Source organism: Rhinichthys klamathensis, unplaced genomic scaffold (genome assembly GCF_029890125.1).
Source record: "Rhinichthys klamathensis goyatoka isolate OS25496 unplaced genomic scaffold, OSU_Roscu_1.1 h1tg000010l_1, whole genome shotgun sequence".
Lineage (NCBI taxonomy): Eukaryota > Metazoa > Chordata > Actinopteri > Cypriniformes > Leuciscidae > Rhinichthys > Rhinichthys klamathensis.
In genome coordinates this window covers 446,200-469,042 of record NW_026606563.1, presented here as the reverse complement: position 1 = coordinate 469,042, position 22,843 = coordinate 446,200, and the positions used below count along the sequence as shown (strand labels likewise).

The following is a 22,843-nucleotide window of genomic DNA, read 5'->3' as shown; positions in this document are numbered from 1 at the left end:
AATGTCCCATGCATGACCCATACATGACCCAGAAATGTCCCATGCATGACCCATACATGACCCAGAAATGTCCCATGCATGACCCATACATAACCCATGCATGACCCATACATGACCCAGAAATGACCCATACATGACCCAGAAATGTCCCATGCATGACCCATACATGACCCATGCATGACCCATACATGACCCATACATGACTAGGGCTGCACGATTTGGGCCAAAATGATAATCACGATTATTTTGATCAATATTGAGATCACGATTAATTATCACGATTATTTGTTGATTTTAACCAAAACAAATGTTATTGTCACATAGGCTAATTATAACTGCTTTCACATTATGCTACATTCCTGCTAATGTACAACTATGTGCATCAAAATAAAACAGGTCCTCTTATTCACCAAAATTCAGTGCATCTCTTTAAAGAATAAATAAAAACAAATAAAACAATAAAGAAAATGTAGCAAAACTTCAACAGGGCACTATTTTAGATTGTGTAAATATAAAATAAAAATATAAACTTGCATTGTACCTGCATAATGGATGTGAATAAAACGCACAAAATATACAATCAATAAAAAACAAATATTCCATAACAGAATGTAACCAAATGAGAACATTTCAAGGCAGAACTGCACTATGGAAGTTCGATTAATGGATGAAATTCAGAGTCATTGTTATTTGACGCTTAAGAAATGTAAAATGTTGTGGTACAGTGTCAGTGATTAGTCTTACTGCATAAATTGAATCTTATTTAATCCTCCAAAGTGTATGTGCTTGAATTATTTCTACTTATTAAACAATAGTTCAAAACAAGAGTTTGTAGTACTGATTATTGGAGTCCATTAATCGAACTTTCATGCCTCTTATATAGTAATTATATATTAATATGTAGTATGTATGTACCAATTTACTAATGCTCACACTCGGTCTCTCACGCGCACCGTCACTCGGTCTCTCTCGCCCGCTGTCGCTCGTACGCAGACACACTCGGTATCTCTCGCGCACTTTCGAGCGCGCTCTTGGACACTCGGTCTCTCGTGCACTGTCGCTCGCGCGCAGACGGTCTCTCTCGCGCACTCGGGCTCATGGAGGCACGTGATCAGACAGTGGTTTACGGAGCGCTAGATTGGCTTTACAAAAAAAAAAAAAAAACCTTTGATACGGAGTGTTCTGTGAATGTAATGACGCATTTTAAATATCGCTCGGTCACGCGAATTTGATCATGGGAAGCCAAAATCGCGATCGTGATTAAAATTCGATTAATCGTGCAGCCCTATACATGACCCATGCATGACCCATACATGACCCAGAAATGTCCCATGCATGACCCATACATGACCCAGAAATGTCCCATGCATGACCCATACATGACCCAGAAATGTCCCATGCATGACCCATACATGACCCATGCATGACCCATACATGACCCATACATGACCCATACATGACCCAGAAATGTCCCATGCATGACCCAGAAATGTCCCATGCATGACCCATACATGACCCATGCATGACCCATAAATGACCCATACATGACCCAGAAATGTCCCATGCATGACCCATACATGACCCATGCATGACCCATGCATGACCCATACATGACCCATGCATGACCCAGAAATGTCCCATGCATGACCCATAAATGTCCCATAAATGACCCAGAAATGTCCCATGCATGACCCATACATGACCCATGCATGACCCATACATGACCCAGAAATGACCCATAAATGTCCCATACATGACCCATACATGACCCAAGGAATAAAAAGGAACCAGTCCTATGATTTTAGTTCATCCAAAATGAATTGGCAAGCATGGTGTTGTCGAAAGCTGTTTGAACGGCATAACTAAGAGAATTGTTTTTTAAAAGCGCTGCTTCCATCATGTATGGCACATGCTGATTATTTTCCTTTTTTTATAAATGATGCAAAGGTGTGACACGTGCCTTAGATTCTCAGTGTTCTGAGGGATTATGATAGGGTTTGGTGATGGTAAAGGTGAATGATTATTTAGCACATATCTTGAGCGTTGCTCACCTCACCCATGAGAACAGCACGGACCGACACACACCCCACACACACCCGACACACACCCATGAGAACAACACTGACCCACACACACCCCACACACACCCAAGGTCAAATCTCTGTCTCCTCATCCACTTTAGGAATTTTAATGACAGTTATTACAATTCATAGATGTTATTAAAATGCCGCTCTTGGTCTCCCCCTGCAGGGCGTTAAAGGAGCGCTGGGCGACCCAGGGCTGCCGGGGCCCACTGGCATCAGAGGCGGGTTTGGCGAGAGGGTGAGTTCAATGAATCTGTGTAACCTGAACACATCTAGGCTGTTAAACTATAGGAAAATGTCTCTGCCAAGCCAACATCAAATGCATTTTCTAGTTGTTTCTAGTTTTCTTGTTCTCTACAGCAGCGGCTGTGGAACGGTTGAGCGTGGCCCTAAGGGCCCTAAGGCTTCAGCCTCCCTCTGTTCCCTCTCCCTGTCACACCTTTCCCCGTTAGGGACAATATTTGCCCCCTTAAACCGATTTTGCCAGTGCATTTTTTGCCTTTATAAAATAAATAATGCTTTAATCTTTTCAATAGAGAAATATGCAATGATGTTAAAAAACGAAGTGATGCTTTTAAATATTAATTTAACTGCCAGTAGGTTGCAGTATTGGTCACTGGCCCTATCACACACCCGGAGCAATGCAGCGCCCGGCGCGACGCAAGTGTGTTTCGCTAGTTTCAGCCCGACGCAGTTTTCATTTTCACATCCTCACGTTGTTTAAATAGCAAATGCATTTGCGCCCATCTGTGTCCCATGGGCTGCTGGTCTGAGTGTGTGTTCGGGAGCATTGCTGGAGCGCTGCTGTTCTGAGGAACTGAAATGATGCCGGGATTGATGCCGGGTTGGGGACCTAGTAACATTGCCGTGTTCAGACCCGGAACGCGCGCTGTGTGAACAAAAGCCAGAACCAATGCCGTATAAGGGCCCGTTCACATATCGCGTCTTTTGCGCGCTCAAGTTCATTATTTCAAATGGAGGCGCGCGGTTTGCGCGCTCATAATGGAAGCGACGCGGTCGCGGTGCGACGCGCTCGTTTTTTCCAGGCGCGTCCGCGCCGCATCGAGATAAAAACATCTCAACTTTTCAGAATGCCGCAAGCGCACCATAAGCGCACAGTAGGTCACGTGACAAGAACCAACCGGAGCGCAACCGCCCTAGCGTTTTGAAAAAAAAGAATGCGGCGCGCCCAGCGTTTTCTACGCGTTTTTAGGCGCGATATGTGAACGCAGCCTAAGGGGTGTGTCGTAGTGAGGATTCACGAGCCTTTGCAATGACGTAGTTATCGTGCGGCTCAGTTACTCTAGAAGAAAGTTTGTGTTCGTCATCGATACAAGAAAGAACGAAAAAATGTCTGCAAACTGGACTGAAGCAGAGAGCCGTCACATCCAACATCACGCGTCTCTCCGGAACATACACGGGTTGTGTGTGAACGCGCTCTCTGATTCCGGCAAACCACTGGCAGTGTGAATGAAGCAGAATCAAACGAACCCGGGTCACTTTATCCGTGTATTTTCCGGAATCTCTGTGTGAAAGGGGCTCTAGACTCGCGATCGGTTCACAAACACTGCTGTGTTTCAGTTCTGCTGTGGCTTTCGTTGGAGCTATTATCTCATATCTCGTTGCACAATAGAGCAAAAATAGTGACAATACTGTGTTAAAAATGATCAGCACTCAATATTACCCTTTCATTTGTTGAACTGTTGTATAAAATCAATGTCACATTTGCAATCGTATGGATATTCAGGAAACATTGCATTCTTGCTCGTATAAGATCACCTGTGAAAGATCAGGTCATGTGATTGATGTCAGGTATTTGCAGCATTTCACCTGCTAGAAACACATGCTCAGTTCTAATGTTATTTTAAGGTGGAGTAGAATTAACTGAACGGCATTGTGTAGCCTTTGTCCCTCACGTAGTCCAGTTTGGGAAGCACTGCTCTAAACACACACACACACACACAGATTGTTTAGTCGTGCTGTAATCACAGACACTGGTGATGTGACCACAAAGCGTCCTGCTGTCCAGAGCTCTGCACACAGAGAAACGCCTGTTTCCTCAACACACACCTGCACACACACACGTTCACTCGAGTCTCTCTCTCTCTCTCTCTCTCAGGGTCCCGGTGGAGCTGGAGGGCCTAAAGGAGATATGGTAAGAGTGCAGACTGTATGAAGGAAAGCCCTATATGAGGAGAAGCTGTGAACCGATGCACGTGTTTCTCTGCTGGTGTGTTTTAGGGAGTTGCTGGGAGTGATGGTTTGCCAGGGGAGAACGGAGAGCCGGTACGTAACTCTTTCACATGAATGTCTCAATAATCTTCTGTTGATTTCCACTCAAACACATCATCTCTCCTCTTATTCCAGGGTCCATACGGCCCCGTCGGCCAGAAAGGAGAGGTGAGCGCTCGTTTATCAATAGGAAAATCTTTACATATTTGCCTGTTTATTTTTTACTTTAAATCCAGAATATAATGATTTCCAATCTTTTTTATTTCATTTTCATTTATATATTTAGCTGTATTTTCATTGACAACACATTTATTAACATGTTTCCCTGTCACCACATTCCTCAGCTATGGTAAAGGCTGCTGTGAAGAAAAGAAAAGAGAGAGACAGACAATGCATTGTGGTTAAATGCGGTAGATTGTCCAGGTATTCAGTTAGGGGTGTAACTATACATCGTTATATCGAGATATCGCAATATCTAATGCGACGATATGTATCGACATGTAAACGACATGTTCGCGATATAACAGAGTTAGTTGTATACCAAACTCAGTCTAGACAGCATCTAGGACCCAATGCAAACGTATTATGCTGCTACCAGAGGACAATCATCCCCGTGTCCCCCGTGTTACAGGCTGGCAAGCGAGGTGAACTGGGAGCCAAAGGAGTTGTGGGACCCCAGGGAGAGACTGGAGCCAGAGGGGCTCCTGGGAAACCGGGACCAATGGGATTCCAGGGAGAACAGGGCTTCCCAGGCGTCTCCGGCAAGACTGGTGTTCCTGTACGTAACTGCCTCACTGCATGTGCTGGGACTGGGCTACAGACCTGGTGTGTCGGCCTTTCGATGCTGGCCGTGGATTCCGGGAACTATGATTAATTATTTTGCACGCACTCCGCTCCAAACGCAGTCTTCATTTCATCAGCTTTATTTTCCTAACATTTCTAAATCAAGTTCATAATTTCAATAAACGAAAAATCCAAACAAAGTTAGCGAAGTGGTCAAAAAACTGTGAGTAACCACATTCCCCAAATCCAAACATTTGTTCTTTCCATAGTCACTTCCTACTCCGCCCACACGCGGTGACATATATCCCTAACCCGCACAGGTGCATGATAATTAACTAAATAAGTACACATATATAAATACGCACATACTAAATAAAAAAAATAAAATAATAATAATAATAAACAAATACATAAATTATAATAAATAAACTCCAATACAATACTTATAGAAAAACGGCTACAACACCTGGAATGTGTGTTGTGATGACTGTTGTGGTTGTGTTGCAGGGCAAACTGACCAGTGAGCAGCACATCAGGGAACTGTGTGGCTCCATGATCGATGGTACAACCCTTACACTTCCCAGACTGCATCTATGAAAGGCTTCACGATGCAGCCGGTCTTAAATCTGCTCCTGTTCCCTCAGACCAGATCGCTCAGCTCGCTGCGAACCTGAGGAGGCCCCTGGCCCCTGGAGCCGTGGGACGGCCTGGACCCGCCGGGCCCGCGGGACAGCAGGGAGAGGCGGGGTCCATCGGGCACCCCGGACCCCTCGGCCCGCCGGGCTATAGGGGACTGCCAGGAGACCTGGGGGATCCCGGCCCTCGAGGTGAGAGCCTGAGCGCGGTCACGGCCCGAGAACACGTCAGCCGCCGCCCTCCTGAGTCTCCTTTACTCCTTTATGTTTACAAAAAATACAGATAAACATAGCTAGGCTATTGTAGTTACCCTCAATCCACAACAAATCTTTTACATTTAAAGGTATCAGAACAGAACAAGAATGAAAAACATGTTATATAAAGGTCAAGCCAGGAGATGAGGCTCGGCTGAGCAGAAGCAGGATTGGCTCAGACTGCTCTCATTGGGCACACATGTGTTTCCATACACATTTATTTTAAACTAACCCACATTCAAGAGTTAATAAAAAAGACAGCATGAAGCTAGAATAAAATGTTTGTTTTTTGTTATAAAGCAGATACTCTGTTCTTTCTTTTGATATATTGCATGTTCAGATACTCCAACATGACATCATGACTTTTGCGTAAACACACACGCCACGCTCAAGTCAAGTGATCTATACGCATTTTGAGCTATCCGCGTGAACTGTCATCTTTTGCGTGTATGTCTACGCCGTTAATTGTCCGAGCGAAACGAAGCAAAATGTAGATCTACATCTGGGGAGCGATATCTTTTTTCCTAGGATGGTAGGGGAAGACTCATAAATGGTATTAACCCCAGTGACGGGTAGGTTTAGGGACGGGGTTGGGGTAGGTCATATATTTATATATACAGTAATGTAACGTTAAGTCGAGGCGTTGATAAACACGCTGAAAAGCGATTATGCGTGTTGATAGCACGCCAAAAATGGAAATACGAATTGGCGTGTCATACATACGCCATTTCATGAGATCAGTCTGGATACTCATACAGCACACTATTCTGGGTGCCGTGACACTGCTGTGAAATGATCAAAATGCCGGCGGTGACTGGCAACTGTTTTTAAAAGCACTGGCCGGACAGTTAACATTAATATTATTAAATGCTTTAGAATTACTTCTCAGTGTTAGTTGATGTTAACTAATGCTAATAATTTGCATCTTATTGTAAAGTGTTCGCAGTATTGCCTCAGGACAGGTCTCCTCCTACAGAACCTATTTCAAGCAGAGTATACTTATACAGTAATACATTGTTTTTTTATGTCTGAACCCAGGAACAGTGTGATATCTGAACATGAGTTCATATACTATAACTATTTATATGCATTCCCGAATGAATTTCTGTGCATCTGCCTTGTGCAGGGGATGTTGGAGAGCCGGGCGATAAGGGGCCCGTGGGGAAAGCCATCGAAGGGCCCGTCGGAGACCAGGGGGAACCGGGTGAGTACACGAGTGTGACTGCAGCCGCAAACCTGCTCTTCTCTCAGTGGAGCAGGGCTTAAACACACTCACATACACACATACACACACACACACAGAGTCAGATAATCAGACTTCTCAGTGGACCAGGGCTTAAACACACACACACACAGAGTCAGATAATCAGACTTGTGTCGCTCGGCTGTGTAAATGTAGCACAACCCGGGATCATTCCCATTGATGTATTACCGAGTGGCTCGTGATTCATTGTATGACTGATTTCTCATAGAATTATCTCTGTTTAGCTTTGTGTTGAACATTAATGTCTTTAACCCTTTAGTCGCCAGAGGTTTTTTCCTAAAACGTTTGATTTTGACATCTTAATTTCAAAAGGCTATATCTTAAAAGTGATAAAAGAGAGACTTTCTGTAAATTAGAGAAATATTAAGGATGACCCAAAGTTTATGTAGGGATTACATTTTTACATTTAATTTTCATGAAAAGTCACATGTTTAAATGATAAAATGCAGCACTTCTTTCCCCCCAAAATGTCCATCACCTTCTGTATGCTATATTGCACAATACTGAATGCTCAGGTATATAGTAAGTAGTAAACAAACTGTGTAAATCATTACTAATAAATGGTAGAAACAAACCGAATGCATGTAGCGGTTGGCCTTTTGCTGTAGAGATTTTCCATTTACTAAATACAGTAGGCACTCTGATTCCATGTATGGGGCACATATATTTTATTCAGATGACATACAAACACAAGTAGACAAGACCTATTTAGTTCAAACGCTCACTCGCACAGATCATGAGTGACATGATATGAGCAGCGTGGCCAGATCTGCCTCGTGTGTGCACAGCTCGGACTACTGTCATTGTCATTGTGACTCCTCACCCTGCCTCCACGTTGCCTCCTAACTGTCCTATGAATACTTCGACCTCGTCTAACATACCCACTGGCATTAGACAAAGTCTCCACCACAATACTGTCGCCGCGATTGCAGAGAGGCTCTGATAACATGGCTTACTCGCACACTAGCTCCGCTTTTGATCGCACTGATTCAATGCGCTCTAACTCGAACATTTTGTATAGAAACATGACGTTTTTTTGATTCGGGGATGAAGTATGACATGTCTGCCATCCAGTGGAGGGGAGGTCGAACGAAATTTGACACCCAATTTGACAAAATCGGCCGTTTTATTCAGTGCTGCATCTTGTCGAGTAAACTCGACCGTGGCGCCTAGAGGGTTAAGTTCAGCTAATATAGACCACTTTAGTCATTCTACTAACTCTAGGTAGCTTTGCAACTACACGTGAACTAAGTCTCATTAGAGTATTAGTAGATTGTCTTATTATGAGGCTCATGGTCTGGTATCTCTGACCGCTGCTCCTCTGTGTTCATCAGGTCTGCCAGGAGTGCGAGGCATCGTGAAAGACGGCCGAGACGGAGCGGACGGAGACCCCGGAGAGCCAGGAGAAGCCGGGAGAGCCGGCCGACCGGGACACCAGGGCTCGCCTGGGATCTGCGACACTACAGCGTGCCAGGGAGCTGCGCCTCACGGGAAGACCTCCAACCCCAAGAGCCATTAGCACCCGGAGGAGGAAGAGGAAGAGGACTGAAGCAGAGCCAGCGTTTCACAGCTGAGCTCCAGAGAGGACAAGAGTCCATCAGTGTAACTCAAGATCATCCACAGGCTTGAAGAACCAACATGTGTAGATACAACAGAAGAACAAATACATCACACCGTCTCAATAGCTGATGTACAAAAAAAAACAAGTCCAATCCTTGTAGCGCCGCGGTTAAAGAGTCTCTGTCCAGCACCCATGAGAAGAGTGATGCTGAAGGGGGTGGGGGTTTATCTGACCCGAGGCAGCAGTGACAGCTGGAGGCTTGATCCAGGCTTCAGGAGTGAACACGGATATATTGGATGTATTACTGCAAACTGATTTTCTTTGGCATTTTATTCTTGCATTTAGTTCTTAAACGTTTTACAAGTCCTAAATCTGATGAACGAGACGCTTCAGACACACTGTAAAATACGCCCTCGGCCGTCTGTGGGCTTCATCAGCCATGTCCACTAGATACTGGTGCTGTAACTATTAAATATGATTTTAAATACTATTTATTATTTCTGAGTTACTGATGTGTGTGTACAGCGGGTTTCTACAGCATGATATTGTAAGAAAAACTGAATAAAGCCACTTTTCAGTAAATCATTTCATAGAGCTCATGTCTCTGAACCGTTCAATAATACACAGACAATAAGTGCATTAAATATATAACAATATTTTAATTAAAAGACTAAAAAATGCATTAAAATAACAATGGCCATGCCTTTCAAACAAACAAGGCATAGAAATACAAAGCATTAATAAACACACACCAGATGTTCGCAGGTCAGTGTCTCACACCTCCTGCACAGGCACTGAATGTCCTCAGTTTGCAGACCCAAAACATGACAGGGCTAGATTCAGCAGTGTGTCCTCGCTCTCCTCTCGGCCTATCAGAACAGACGCTCACGGGCTGGACACGAACTGGCATCATACAGTAAAGCCACCAGAAACACGTGAATCCGATGGCAATGACCTGCGCTCCACACTGAGAGCTGAGACAGAGGTCAGGTGTGTGTGAACAGGCAGAGGTCAGGTGTGTGTGAACGGGTTCTCCAGGTGGTGTGTCGCTGACACACTGGGCTTCAACCGCAGGCCCGTCTTGCCACAGAAGGTTCTCTGGAAATCCTGAAACACAGCGCATTTCTGCATTTCAATACAGCAGAACAGAAATAAAACAGATCAAATGTATAGAATAGGTGTAAACACCACAGTTGTAAGAATGGTGACTGTTGTAAAAAACAAACACTACTGTTAATCATGATTACAGAAACACCCGTGTCAAGTCAAGATCTGCTCCAGGAGTGCAGCTGTACTGAACCAGCTGAGGTCCCACCATACCGCTCAGTGCTGCGCTCATTCATAACTCACATCTACAACCTCATACATACACAGGTGTAAATGAACCCAGAGCAGAATCTTCTCTGAATACTTCATTAATGAGAAGGACTGGCTATAGTTGCTGCGTCCGAAGACACCTTTAGGTGTTCTTACACAGTTTAATGCTGTTAATGCAATTACAATTACATAAATCATGTTTTGAGATGAATGTTTTAAATATAAAATTCTGAATATAGAAATGCCTACTTTAAAACATTAAATTAAAACTGCCAGTAGGTGGCAGCAAATCATTTATTCAAAGTGAACTCATTCAGGAATGAAGCATGTGACCGTTTATATGAACGACTCATTCAGCTGAGCGCTATTACTAACTAATGTGTTAATCACAGTTACTGGAGTGTTAATAGTGCGTTACTCATGTGTTCCTGCGTAGTTGTTGATTAATGAAGGAAAAGTGTTATAAAGTGTTGCCTACATTTCTACTACATGCGTCACACATGCCTTTCCCATGATGACCCACTGGCACGCTCAGGCAAACACAGAGCGGTGGTGTGTGTGTGAGGCATGTGAGGTGTGTGTGTGTGAGGGCACCTGTTTGAGGCAGTCTCCGTGGATTTCTTGTATGTATTTGAGGAAGGCTGTGGTCCACTGCAGTGTGGTGTGTGTGTGTGTGTGTGTGTGTGTGAGGTGTGTGTGTGAGGGCACCTGTTTGAGGCAGTCTCCGTGGATCTCCTGTATGTATTTGAGGAAGGCTGTGGTCCACTGCAGAGTAGGGCTGTCACTTTACGTTCGAAAATCGATTGCACAATCGATCGGACCAACCAACACAAGTTTCGAAAACGAAAATAGGGCAATACACTGTATTTAATCTATCATGAGGATCACGAGTTGCGTATTTGCGCTAAATCCGCGCAGATTTGGCTTACACGAACTTCCCCAGCAAAGTGAGTGAACATAGAAACACGCCAGACTGGCTCGTGATTTGACAGCGTTTCCCGCCAAAGTTCATATTTACCCGCATTTGGCGGGTCGAGGGAGTTAATCTCAATCCCTGAATGTGGCGCTCCTGTTTGTCATTGTGCACGAAACTTCACACCAACAAATCATCAGAAATATTGCTGACTTGTGCGTCTCAAGCGCCCTCTTTACGCTCGTCCTAATGCCTGTTAGGTGTCCGTGGATTTGCCTATATTTGGTGTTGAAAATGGAAACGTCTTTAGACATGGAAAATCGATTTTACAATCGATTCAATGAACACTTGTGTCTCAAAAATCGAACAAGATTTTTTCACAAAAGTGACGGCTCTACTGCAGTGTGGTGGCGTGTGTGTGAGGTGCGTGTGTGAGGGCACCTGTTTGAGGCAGTCTCCGTGGATCTCCTGTATGTATTTGAGGAAGGCTGTAGTCCACTGCAGAGTGGTGGCCTTATCAGTGTCAGCGTAACAGAAGGGCACCAGCAGGTTCAGCTCGTCACAGCACAGACGGATCCTCCTCCTGAGGACACACACACACATGCTACATCTCTGACCCTAACACTGAATGCATGGGTTCACGTATCAGTGCTGCACACCACCTGCGATCGCGCTCCTTTCTATTGTGCACTTCTTTGCGCTGCGTTCGGTCCGTGAGCGGTCTGGTGCGGTCTCGTCGAGCACAGGACACACTGGCACATGTCCTCCAGTTCTCTGAGCCCTGCATGACATCAGAGGGCCTGAGCGCCCGAGCCCGAACACGCTTGATGACACGACCTTTATTCACCTCATCTTAGGGGAACAGACAGAACACACACACACACACACACATAAACACATCTCTAGGCTTTCACAACAGTCTAAACTCATTATTTACTCACTGTTATGACTTTCCTCCTTTCATGGAACATAAAATGAGTTTTAGTTGATTATGTAGATTGCTCTTTTAAAGCCTGTTCTTAAACTGTGATATTAAAGTCCAAGTGAAGTGGCTTAATGAGCTCAGCTTTCCTCGATGTGTGGAATCAAAGTCTTGAGAAATTATGTTTTTAATTTGGTTCATCCAATTGCTCTTAAACAGTAACTAAATAGTAACTTAAATAGTGAGTCATAAGATTTTCATAAATTAATGCAAAGCTGATGACGTTTACTGATCCAATAAATGATGGCATTTACCTTTACTGATCCAACAGGAAGCCTTCGAACTTTAACAGAACTAAAGATGAAAAGCCAAGTATTTTGGTTCAGTCTTGTACAACCGTTGCTAGTACTAGAGTGTTATAACAGGGCTTCGCCTCCACATGAGCCAGACAGGCATGGTGTTGTGCAGCGAGGGAATGCAAACATGAGTTCCCAATGTTTGTGAAAAGAGCTATACAAATAAAATTGCTGTCCCCTACCTAACAAACATAACCCGTGTTAAAACTGACCGTGAGGAGAGAGAAATAGTGAAACCCACAGGACACAGTGGACATATAGTCAACACACTTCTGGTGAAACAGCTGGGTTATGTGATGTAAGAATGTAAAAATGACAACCTATGCAGCGACATTTTAAAGATATAGAAATAAAACCCTAAATGACCTGCATAAGTGTGCACACCCTGTTATAATCGGTTTTCAGATGAACCAATCGTGAAGCTCGTGTGAAATAGCTCTCGCCTGTCTTCAGCTGAAGCAACTCTGATGAACTGCACATGAATCTCAGCTGTTCTGATAGACTTGGCTTCATGCCACTACAAGAGCCATGGGCCACAGAGCTCACGAAGCTGCAACCGGATCTCACTCTAGAGGCATCGCTCAGATGAGGGCTACACAACATCAGGCGTTGGCACACAGTGATGAAGAAGAGTTGATCAAGAGCAGGGAAGTGATGAGGAAGAGTTGATCAAGAGCAGGGAAGTGATGAGGAAGAGTTGATCAAGAGTAGGGCAGTGATGAGGAAGAGTTGATCAAGAGCAGGGCAGTGATGAGGAAGAGTTGATCAAGAGCAGGGAAGTGATGAGGAAGAGTTGATCAAGAGTAGGGCAGTGATGAGGAAGAGTTGATCAAGAGCAGGGCATTGATGTGGAAGAGTTGATCAAGAGCAGGGCAGGGCAGTGATGAGGAAGAGTTGATCAAGAGCAGGGCAGTGATGAAGAAGAGTTGATCAAGAGCAGGGCAGTGATGAAGAAGAGTTGATCAAGAGCAGGGCAGTGATGAGGAAGAGTTGATCAAGTGCAGGGCAGTGATGAGGAAGAGTTGATCAAGAGCAGGGCAGTGATGAAGAAGAGTTGATCAAGAGCAGGGAAGTGATGTGGAAGAGTTGATCAAGAGCAGGGCAGTGATGAAGAAGAGTTGATCAAGAGCAGGGCAGTGATGAGGAAGAGTTGATCAAGAGCAGGGCAGTGATGTGGAAGAGTTGATCAAGAGCAGGGCAGTGATGTGGAAGAGTTGATCAAGAGCAGGGCAGTGATGTGGAAGAGTTGATCAAGAGCAGGGCAGTGATGTGGAAGAGTTGATCAAGAGTAGGGCAGTGATGAGGAAGAGTTGATCAAGAGCAGGGCAGTGATGAGGAAGAGTTGATCAAGAGCAGGGCAGTGATGAGGAAGAGTTGATCAAGAGCAGGGCAGTGATGAGGAAGAGTTGATCAAGAGCAGGGCAGTGATGAGGAAGAGTTGATCAAGAGCAGGGCAGTGATGAGGAAGAGTTGATCAAGAGCAGGGCAGTGATGTGGAAGAGTTGATCAAGAGCAGGGCAGTGATGAGGAAGAGTTGATCAAGAGCAGGGCAGTGATGAGGAAGAGTTGATCAAGAGCAGGGCAGTGATGAAGAAGAGTTGATCAAGAGCAGGGCAGTGATGTGGAAGAGTTGATCAAGAGCAGGGCAGTGATGAGGAAGAGTTGATCAAGAGCAGGGCAGTGATGAGGAAGAGTTGATCAAGAGCAGGGCAGTGATGAGGAAGAGTTGATCAAGAGCAGGGCAGTGATGAAGAAGAGTTGATCAAGAGCAGGGCAGTGATGAACAAGGGTTGATCAAAAGCAGGGCAGTGATGAAGAAGAGTTGATCAAGAGCAGAGCAGTGATGAAGAAGAGTTGATCAAGAGCAGGGCAGTGATGAGGAAGAGTTGATCAAGAGCAGAGCAGTGATGAAGAAGAGTTGATCAAGAGCAGGGCAGTGATGAGGAAGAGTTGATCAAGAGCAGGGCAGTGATGAAGAAGAGTTGATCAAGAGCAGGGCAGTGATGAGGAAGAGTTGATCAAGAGCAGGGCAGTGATGAGGAAGAGTTGATCAAGAGTAGGGCAGTGATGAGGAAGAGTTGATCAAGAGCAGGGCAGTGATGAGGAAGAGTTGATCAAGAGCAGGGCAGTGATGAGGAAGAGTTGATCAAGAGCAGGGCAGTGATGAAGAAGAGTTGATCAAGAGCAGGGCAGTGATGAACAAGGGTTGATCAAAAGCAGGGCAGTGATGAAGAAGAGTTGATCAAGAGCAGAGCAGTGATGAAGAAGAGTTGATCAAGAGCAGGGCAGTGATGAAGAAGAGTTGATCAAAAGCAGGGCAGTGATGAAGAAGAGTTGATCAAGAGCAGGGCAGTGATGAGGAAGAGTTGATCAAGAGCAGGGCATTGATGTGGAAGAGTTGATCAAGAGCAGGGCAGTGATGAAGAAGAGTTGATCAAGAGCAGGGCAGGGCAGTGATGAGGAAGAGTTGATCAAGAGCAGGGCAGTGATGTGGAAGAGTTGATCAAGAGCAGGGCAGTGATGAGGAAGAGTTGATCAAGAGCAGGGCAGTGATGAAGAAGAGTTGATCAAGAGCAGGGCAGTGATGAAGAAGAGTTGATCAAGAGCAGGGCAGTGATGAGGAAGAGTTGATCAAGAGCAGGGCAGTGATGAAGAAGAGTTGATCAAGAGTAGGGCAGTGATGAGGAAGAGTTGATCAAGAGCAGGGCAGTGATGAAGAAGAGTTGATCAAGAGCAGGGCAGTGATGAGGAAGAGTTGATCAAGAGCAGGGCAGTGATGTGGAAGAGTTGATCAAGAGCAGGGCAGTGATGAGGAAGAGTTGTTCAAGAGCAGGGCAGGGCAGTGATGAGGAAGAGTTGATCAAGAGCAGGGCAGTGATGAGGAAGAGTTGATCAAGAGCAGGGCAGTGATGAGGAAGAGTTGTTCAAGAGCAGGGCAGGGCAGTGATGAGGAAGAGTTGATAAAGAGCAGGGCAGTGATGAAGAAGAGTTGATCAAGAGTAGGGCAGTGATGAGGAAGAGTTGATCAAGAGCAGGGCAGTGATGAGGAAGAGTTGATCAAGAGCAGGGCAGTGATGAGGAAGAGTTGATCAAGAGCAGGGCAGTGATGAGGAAGAGTTGATCAAGAGCAGGGCAGTGATGAGGAAGAGTTGTTCAAGAGCAGGGCAGGGCAGTGATGAGGAAGAGTTGATAAAGAGCAGGGCAGTGATGAAGAAGAGTTGATCAAGAGTAGGGCAGTGATGTGGAAGAGTTGATCAAGAGCAGGGCAGTGATGAGGAAGAGTTGATCAAGAGCAGGGCAGTGATGTGGAAGAGTTGATCAAGAGCAGGGCAGTGATGAGGAAGAGTTGTTCAAGAGCAGGGCAGGGCAGTGATGAGGAAGAGTTGATCAAAAGCAGGGCAGTGATGAGGAAGAGTTGTTCAAGAGCAGGGCAGGGCAGTGATGAGGAAGAGTTGTTCAAGAGCAGGGCAGGGCAGTGATGAGGAAGAGTTGATAAAGAGCAGGGCAGTGATGAAGAAGAGTTGATCAAGAGCAGGGCAGTGATGTGGAAGAGTTGATCAAGAGCAGGGCAGTGATGAGGAAGAGTTGATAAAGAGCAGGGCAGTGATGAAGAAGAGTTGATCAAGAGTAGGGCAGTGATGTGGAAGAGTTGATCAAGAGCAGGGCAGTGATGTGGAAAAGTTGATCAAGAGCAGGGCAGTGATGAGGAAGAGTTGATCAAGAGCAGGGCAGTGATGAAGAAGAGTTGATCAAGAGCAGGGCAGTGATGAAGAAGAGTTGATCAAGAGCAGGGCAGTGATGAGGAAGAGTTGATCAAGAGCAGGGCAGTGATGAAGAAGAGTTGATCAAGAGCAGGGCAGTGATGAAGAAGAGTTGATCAAGAGCAGGGCAGTGATGAGGAAGAGTTGATCAAGAGCAGGGCAGTGATGAGGAGACGAAGAGAAGCCCAGGTCCGGGATGTGCCGTAACTATGTAGTGATGGAGTAACTATGACTCTCTTAATGAACACCACTAACCACTCGGTGAGTTGCACAGTTTTGAAAACGAACGTTAAGGGTTGTTTTAGGGACATGTTTGTGCATGCCGGTAGACAGCCACTCTGAAGCGGTCAAAGGCGATTCTTAAAGAGTCAAAAAGTCGAGACAGGACCCATCGTCAAAATTTCTGTGTCCACCACTCTAGTTCATCCAAACCAAACTAAAAAATAGACTCAAAGTGCTAAATACCGGAATTACCCTTTAAGTCGTGTTTGTTCTCATGCCCTGTCGCATGGTTTTTCAGTTAAATACTAAGTCAGGTAAACAGTGTTAGTGAATACCCATTAGGAGAAGCAGTCAAGCAACAGAAGGGGACAGCATCCTGTAGGTGTATTTGGTTTTCTCACTTGATTTTAGCGCAGTTGTATCAGACGGGTGTATAATTGGTGAGTATATCGTGGCAGCCCTCGTGTGAAGCCCTCATCGTGTTTAAGCCAAACAGTGTAAAACCAGCGACTCTACCAGTGCGACTCCACAGAGCAAGGCACTTGACTGTTCTTTTCCCTTCCTTTTTCCTACAGTGTTTTGGTGACCTCTCTTCACTATGTGCTTTCCTAAATCCCTACTATTACTAACACTGGTAACTCACGTCACAAGTTAGAGGCAGCGCAATCCCAACAACCTGCATACGTTCCCCGTGTCTTCTAGTACATTACTCTATTTTCCTATTGGTCTCTGGAATTCCCAGCCTGCTGTAAACAAAGCAGAATTCATTACATCCATTTCTAGTCACTCAGGAGACGTTTCACGTTTCCACACACCAGTCGCCTGACTGGGAGGGGTGGAGGTACTGGTCTGCTCATCTCCAATTAATGGAAATTAAATCCTTTACCATCTATGTGTGACAATAACTACTTAGAATTACATGCAATTACCATCACCAGCCATAAATCCATTTAATAGTTGTTTATCGTCAGCTTGGCAGTTTCCTGGAGGAGTGGGATGTGTTACTCTCACCCTTCCCTGAGGATGGCACTCCTCTCGTAGTTCTTGGAGACTTCAACATCCACCCAGAAAAACCTCAAGCTGCTGATTTCCACGATCCGCTTGCCTCGTTTGACCTCAAGCGAGTGTCTACTGAGGCTACTCATAAATCAGGCAATCAATTGGTAACCATCCACCCTCTCTGCCCTTCTCCGAGAGCATCGCTCTAAACTCAATGGAGAAGAAGTGGCACAAATCGAAAGATGTAACTAACACTGGTTTGTATTAATCACTCCTTCCTTCCTTCGCTGTAATGTCTCTACTGCTAAAAATGACTTACTATCACCACAAAAAAATTAACAATTCTTCTGACTATCGCACGCTTTTCAAAACCTTCTCTTCTCTTCTCAACCCTCCTCCTCCAGAAGTCCCCAAACTCCTCCTTTCCAATCGCCCTACCACCTGTCCGCTTGATCCTATCCCATCTACTTCATGCCAGCTCTTCCTCAGTTGTGCCCGCACTCACGCACATCATAAACACCTCTCTTCACACTGGTACCTTCCCCACAGCGTTCAAGCAGGCTCGGGTAACCCCACTGCTGAAGAAACCCACTCTGAATCCAGCACATCTGGAAAACTACAGATCGGTATCTCTTCTTCCAGTCACTGCTAAAACACTTAAACCAGTCGTGTTCAGTCAAGTTCATGTGTTTTGGAGGAGGTTTGGCTTTGGACGGCGAGGGAGGGTGGGATCGTATGCTCTCAATGCTAGCAGGCTAAAGTTAGCATTTTTCCAGATCACCAATTGCTCTTTTAATATCACAGGCCTAAAGTCTAACCTGATATTTGAATGTTTAGTTCTCTCGGCCATCGTCATTAATAAGCAGAGGCTTTCGTGTTGTGCTCCGCGTGAAAGATCTCTCTTTTCTGGATAGCGAATAGAAAAAATGCATTAAATGGATTAATATTAATCAGCGGCTTATTGAAGCTGTGCAATCGTGACAGCCCTAGCACTGATGGTAGCCTACAGATCAACCACTGGCTCTGGCGTTCTGCAAGTGAACGGCGCCTTGTGATGACATCAACCCAAAGAGGCACAAATCGACTCAACCCAAGCGCACAACGGCTGAAGACGCATCTTTTTCGTACCACAAGAGCTTGATTTATCAAGTCAGTTTCTTACGACGACGCATTGCTGGCACATTACATATTATTTTTCCCACTCAATTATGTCGTAATAACGAGATGTTATGTCGTTAAAACAACAAATTTTCTAGACCTTATAAGGACATGCATAGTCATGTAGCTACAAAATATGCCTTTATCCACATAAAATGTATATAGCCTATCACGCCTTTATCATCTACGTTCAAAAAGCTGAAGCAATAGCAGCCCCCAATGGACATTCATGTTAAAAGATCAAATTCTGTACACACCTTAATAATAAAGCATGTGTAGCCTACAGGATAGCAGATGAGCCTACAATACGAACATTGCGTTTGACTAGACCCACACATTAAGCGTTTTCCTCCCATAGAAACCCGTTATTAGAAAGAAAACTGCAACGTGGCTTTCTATGGGAGGATGGCATTGAAGTGCACAAATCCTTTAAATTGTATTCAATGCAAAACAAAAATGAAAAATATAAGTAGCCTATAAAATAAACATAAATTATTGTGGCATTAATTAGCCTACAAACAATATTTATTTTAAAGCCTAAACGAATTTATGTAAAGCAAAACACCAGCGTTGGGGTTTATCTGTATAGGCTAGGTGTTGTGTTTCAGCCACCCTTTCAAACTGCGCAGCGCTTGGCTTAGGCTAGAATAAAACATCATTCGACTACTTTTATTTGTGTAAACTCACAATAACAAGAATAATCTGTTATAAAGACGAATGCAGACTGTTTTATACAGCCTCGTCTGAAAGGCAAAGGGGGAGGTGTTGCTGTAATTTATAGTAATATTTTCAAAACCACTAAGAAATCTAGTTTCAAATATACTTCTTTTGAAGTGTTGGTGCTTAATGTAACACTATCTAGTGTAAACGATAAATCACGTTTGAGATTTGTGCTGGTTACTGTATACAGGCCACCAGGGCACCATAAAGATTTTATCGAAGAATTTGCGGACTTTCTATCAGAGTTAGTACTGGTGGCAGATAAAGTACTAATTGTTGGTGATTTTAATATACATGTAGATAATGAAAAAGACATAGCATCGACATAGCATCGTTTTAACGACATAGCATCTCATTATTACGCCATAATTGAGTGGGAAAATAATACGTATGTGGCAGCAATGCGTCACCATAGTTTCTATCTATTTATTTGTAAAATTAAATAGTAGAATATGGCATTAATATATGAATTAATTAATATATAAAACATCAATAGAAAATCTGATTCATCTCTTTCTGGGCTACTGTGTAACATTTGGAGTAAATCTGAAAAACTACATGAACAGAAATGGCCTAGCACGTCCCAGGTCAGTCTCAAGCGCTGTACACACAGCAGTCATAGCTGTGAACCTTCACTCGCCTCACGATTACATCGGATTACGCTCCAGAATGTAACGATTCGATTATAAAATGATCCTCAATGTATCACAATGCATCTTTCCCTCCCATTCTTTTATTATTAATAAACATTACTATATTAAAAATCACAAAATAGCTCTTTTTGTTAGGCCTATTTTATCTTTGTTATTAAAAATAAGAAGAAAGATGCAAATAACAGTCGAAGAAATTTAAGAAACAAATTAAATTAACACTGCTTTTAACATCAAGGACATCCCGCACTTGCTCATGCATGTTCTATTCATACAAACCGAAACCGCAACATCAGACGCAAGTGCATTGCTTTCTAATTAATATATAATACGAGTTCTTTATTTAGCCTACAAAAAAACAGAATATCAATATGTGAGTCAAAGATGAAACGTCACCATTTTGGTGTCGGCATCAAATTACATTTACAAAAGTCATTTTATATACATAAAAACCAGGTTAATGCAAGTTAAGTGTCTACTTTAATATTTAAAATAACTTTTGTGGAAATAAAAAAGCCAAAAAGTAAATGCTGCTAGGGTGGCACTCTTAAAGCCCATTCACACTAAGAACTAGGGATGCAACAACACAGTTAGCCCACGGTTCAATACATACCTCGGTTTTTTAACCACGGTTTTCGGTTCGGTTCGGTTCTGATGGCTTGACACATAAGAGTGTTTTTTTGTTATTCTATGCTTAGGCAATAGGAACAGTAAGAGGTTAAGGAGAAAAAAATAAAAACGATTTATTGCAATACTCCTTTATTTTACTTAAAAGCTAAGAAAAGTCCCCTAGTTCCTAGTGTTATGTAAAATTAACACTGACATTTCACAGCTGCTGGTAGCCCATGTACAAACTGGGGAACACATAAATTCCTAAATTTTGAAAATAAACATACATGTGAAGTTGGTAAACATAAATTGACCATTTCAAATAAACATAGCCTACTTGCCCCTCAGTAAAGTGTTTCCGTTTGAGTAGGCTACACGAGTAAAACAATGCTTGCACACAGTCATTTTTTTGTTTACCGTTTTTTCTTCCACGGCATAATACTCAACGGCAAAACCGAAATGTCCCCACACCACGGATTTGAAAGACGCCGGCGCTTCCTCGTACTGTAGCCTCACTTCACCATGTTAAAGTGTGGAATGATGGTTAAGCCGCGCGCGCCCCCTAACTTTAGAGCATAGTGATTGAATATTTACTCGGGGGGAGGAGTTTCCTCATGTCAGCTCGTAGACATACAGGCACACACAAACAGTCAATAATAACAGTCAAAAATAAAACGCACATAAATTATTTAAACGGAAAACCGGAAAAAATGCAATTCACAAGCGCGTATTGAACCGTGGATGTCGTACCGAACGGTTCAATATTATATTGAGAAATGTGGCATCCCTACTAAGAACAATAGCTATAATGGTAACGTCTCGGTTACGCATCCCTCGGTCAGGCAATGAGAGGTGTCCGAGGTTTACCTGTGCAGCCTGAGGCGTCTCCAGATCAGCTGGACCGCCTGTGGATGGGGTCGCCCTCTCCCGGACGCACAAGCTGACTGCACAATTCAGCAGGCCTGGGGTGTGAACGGCACCATGCCACCTCAGATGACCTCATACGGGAGCGAGATCCAGATCCCTCAACTGCAGGCCCGTGTCCGTGGCAGAGGCATCCGCGGACACACCAGCGCGCCCAGACACACGGTGGGTGCTGGTCTGCCACGCCCGTCTTGGCCCGTGCTGAAGTCTCTGTAAAGCTGCTTTGAAACTATCTGTATTGTATCAGTAAAAGCTATAAAGGTGACGCCACTTGACTTGACTTAATGTGAATGGAAAACGCTGCTCAGGAGAGTTTCAGGATACATACAATGATGTACACTTGTTAATGTGGTTATTCTTCTTGGCATTTTTTAATGATTAATTTAACGATTTAATGGTATAGGTGTGTGTGTGTGTGTGTGTGTGTGTGTGTGTGTGTGTGTGTGTGTGTGTGTGTGTGTGTGTGTGTGTGTGTGTGTGTGTGAATGAGTGCCTGTGTATGGCCGCCTCACTGATGTTGTAATTATTAAATTAAAAATGAGACCCCTATTTGACTCTTTTTGTAGAGTTGTTACTTTTTAGTGCATGTTTAGTGCTTGCATAGGTCATATGGAGTACTTATACAGTGTGGAAATAAGTATTGTGTGTTCCAATGACGGAGGAAAGTCATATAGCTTTAGAACAACATACAGGTATTTATAATAACAATCATTTGCTGATAAGTTACTAATTTGAATAATCAATCATTACTAAGATTTGAACTTTAAGGAGTCTTACTCTTCAGTGTGGCGGCAGTCTGCTGGTCAGCAGTGTCCGTGTAAATGAGAAACGGCGGTCTGAAACTCTCAGGCACCTCTGCAGGGATGAGCAGCTCAGACTGTTGAACACCCTCCAGTGAAGGACATAGGAAATCACTCATTAACAACAATAACCAACAGCAGAGCTCGGTAACAAACACACACTGAAGTGCGTTTGAATGAGATGAGGATAAGCACCTACAGTTTTTAGCAGATGTCCTTCGTATGGATACGTGCCTTGTGTTTTCCCCGTCTTGTCTGCTTTACTCCAGGTCTCTAGTTGTGCATGCGAGGATATTCCTGAAGTGTTCGTAGAGTGGCAATGCACTGATAAAAATCTGGAACACAAATTATGAAATCATGTCAAAATTGATGTAAAGCAGGGATTCTCAAACTACTTATATCAGTCAAACCCCTTGGACCTAAAACAGGGCTTCTAATTTTTAGCTAAAAGCTAATATGTAAAATAAATAGGGCAGGACAATTAATTGAAACACAATTGAAATCGAGATATGGCTTAGGGGCTGTTTACACCTGGCCACTTCATGCGTTTTCTCAGATGGATAGCTCTCCGATTTATCAAAACCATTCCATCTACACCTGGTCACATAAATGTGTTTTCGCAAAACGGATATAAATCCGATCTTCAAACCCCGCGCTATATGCAGATTTAATGGAGTG

At 44.0% G+C, this 22,843-nt stretch overlaps 2 protein-coding genes across 2 annotated transcripts in view; one reads left to right on the top strand and one right to left on the bottom strand.

Moving 5' to 3' along the window:
- The window catches only part of col9a3 (collagen, type IX, alpha 3), a 36,889-nt gene extending 27,858 nt beyond the window's left edge, over positions 1–9,031 (top strand). The window contains exons 24-32 of the mRNA XM_056261291.1: positions 2,251–2,322; positions 4,204–4,239; positions 4,326–4,370; positions 4,452–4,484; positions 4,948–5,094; positions 5,607–5,661; positions 5,744–5,926; positions 7,116–7,193; positions 8,588–9,031. Of these exons, the coding sequence (XP_056117266.1) occupies positions 2,251–2,322; positions 4,204–4,239; positions 4,326–4,370; positions 4,452–4,484; positions 4,948–5,094; positions 5,607–5,661; positions 5,744–5,926; positions 7,116–7,193; positions 8,588–8,772 (834 nt within the window). The 3' untranslated portion in view covers positions 8,773–9,031. The remainder of the gene's footprint in view (positions 1–2,250; positions 2,323–4,203; positions 4,240–4,325; positions 4,371–4,451; positions 4,485–4,947; positions 5,095–5,606; positions 5,662–5,743; positions 5,927–7,115; positions 7,194–8,587) is intronic.
- A 428-nt stretch (positions 9,032–9,459) lies between these two features.
- LOC130094974 (uncharacterized) lies at positions 9,460–17,450 on the bottom strand. The gene is made up of 6 exons (XM_056261593.1): positions 17,317–17,450; positions 12,766–12,914; positions 11,707–11,896; positions 11,443–11,627; positions 10,840–10,896; positions 9,460–9,921 (listed from the first exon to the last, which is right to left on the bottom strand). Exons 1-6 carry the CDS (start codon positions 17,448–17,450, stop codon positions 9,581–9,583), a joined length of 1,056 nt encoding a protein of 351 aa, XP_056117568.1. The 3' UTR covers positions 9,460–9,580.
- Positions 17,451–22,843: the final 5,393 nt, after the last annotated feature.

What these genes read in the sequence shown, in the direction of transcription:
- LOC130094974 (XM_056261593.1), bottom strand. Translation starts at nt 17,450, where the DNA reads ATGAGTAGCCTCAGTAGACACTCGCTTGAGGTCAAACGAGGCAAGCGG. An exon ending in ACACACGCCACCACACTGCA is followed by an intron (nt 10,897 to 11,442) that starts GTAGAGCCGTCA and finishes CCTACTCTGCAG; the next exon opens with TGGACCACAGCCTTCCTCAA. An exon ending in ACGGAGACTGCCTCAAACAG is followed by an intron (nt 9,922 to 10,839) that starts GTGCCCTCACAC and finishes GCTGTGTTTCAG; the next exon opens with GATTTCCAGAGAACCTTCTG.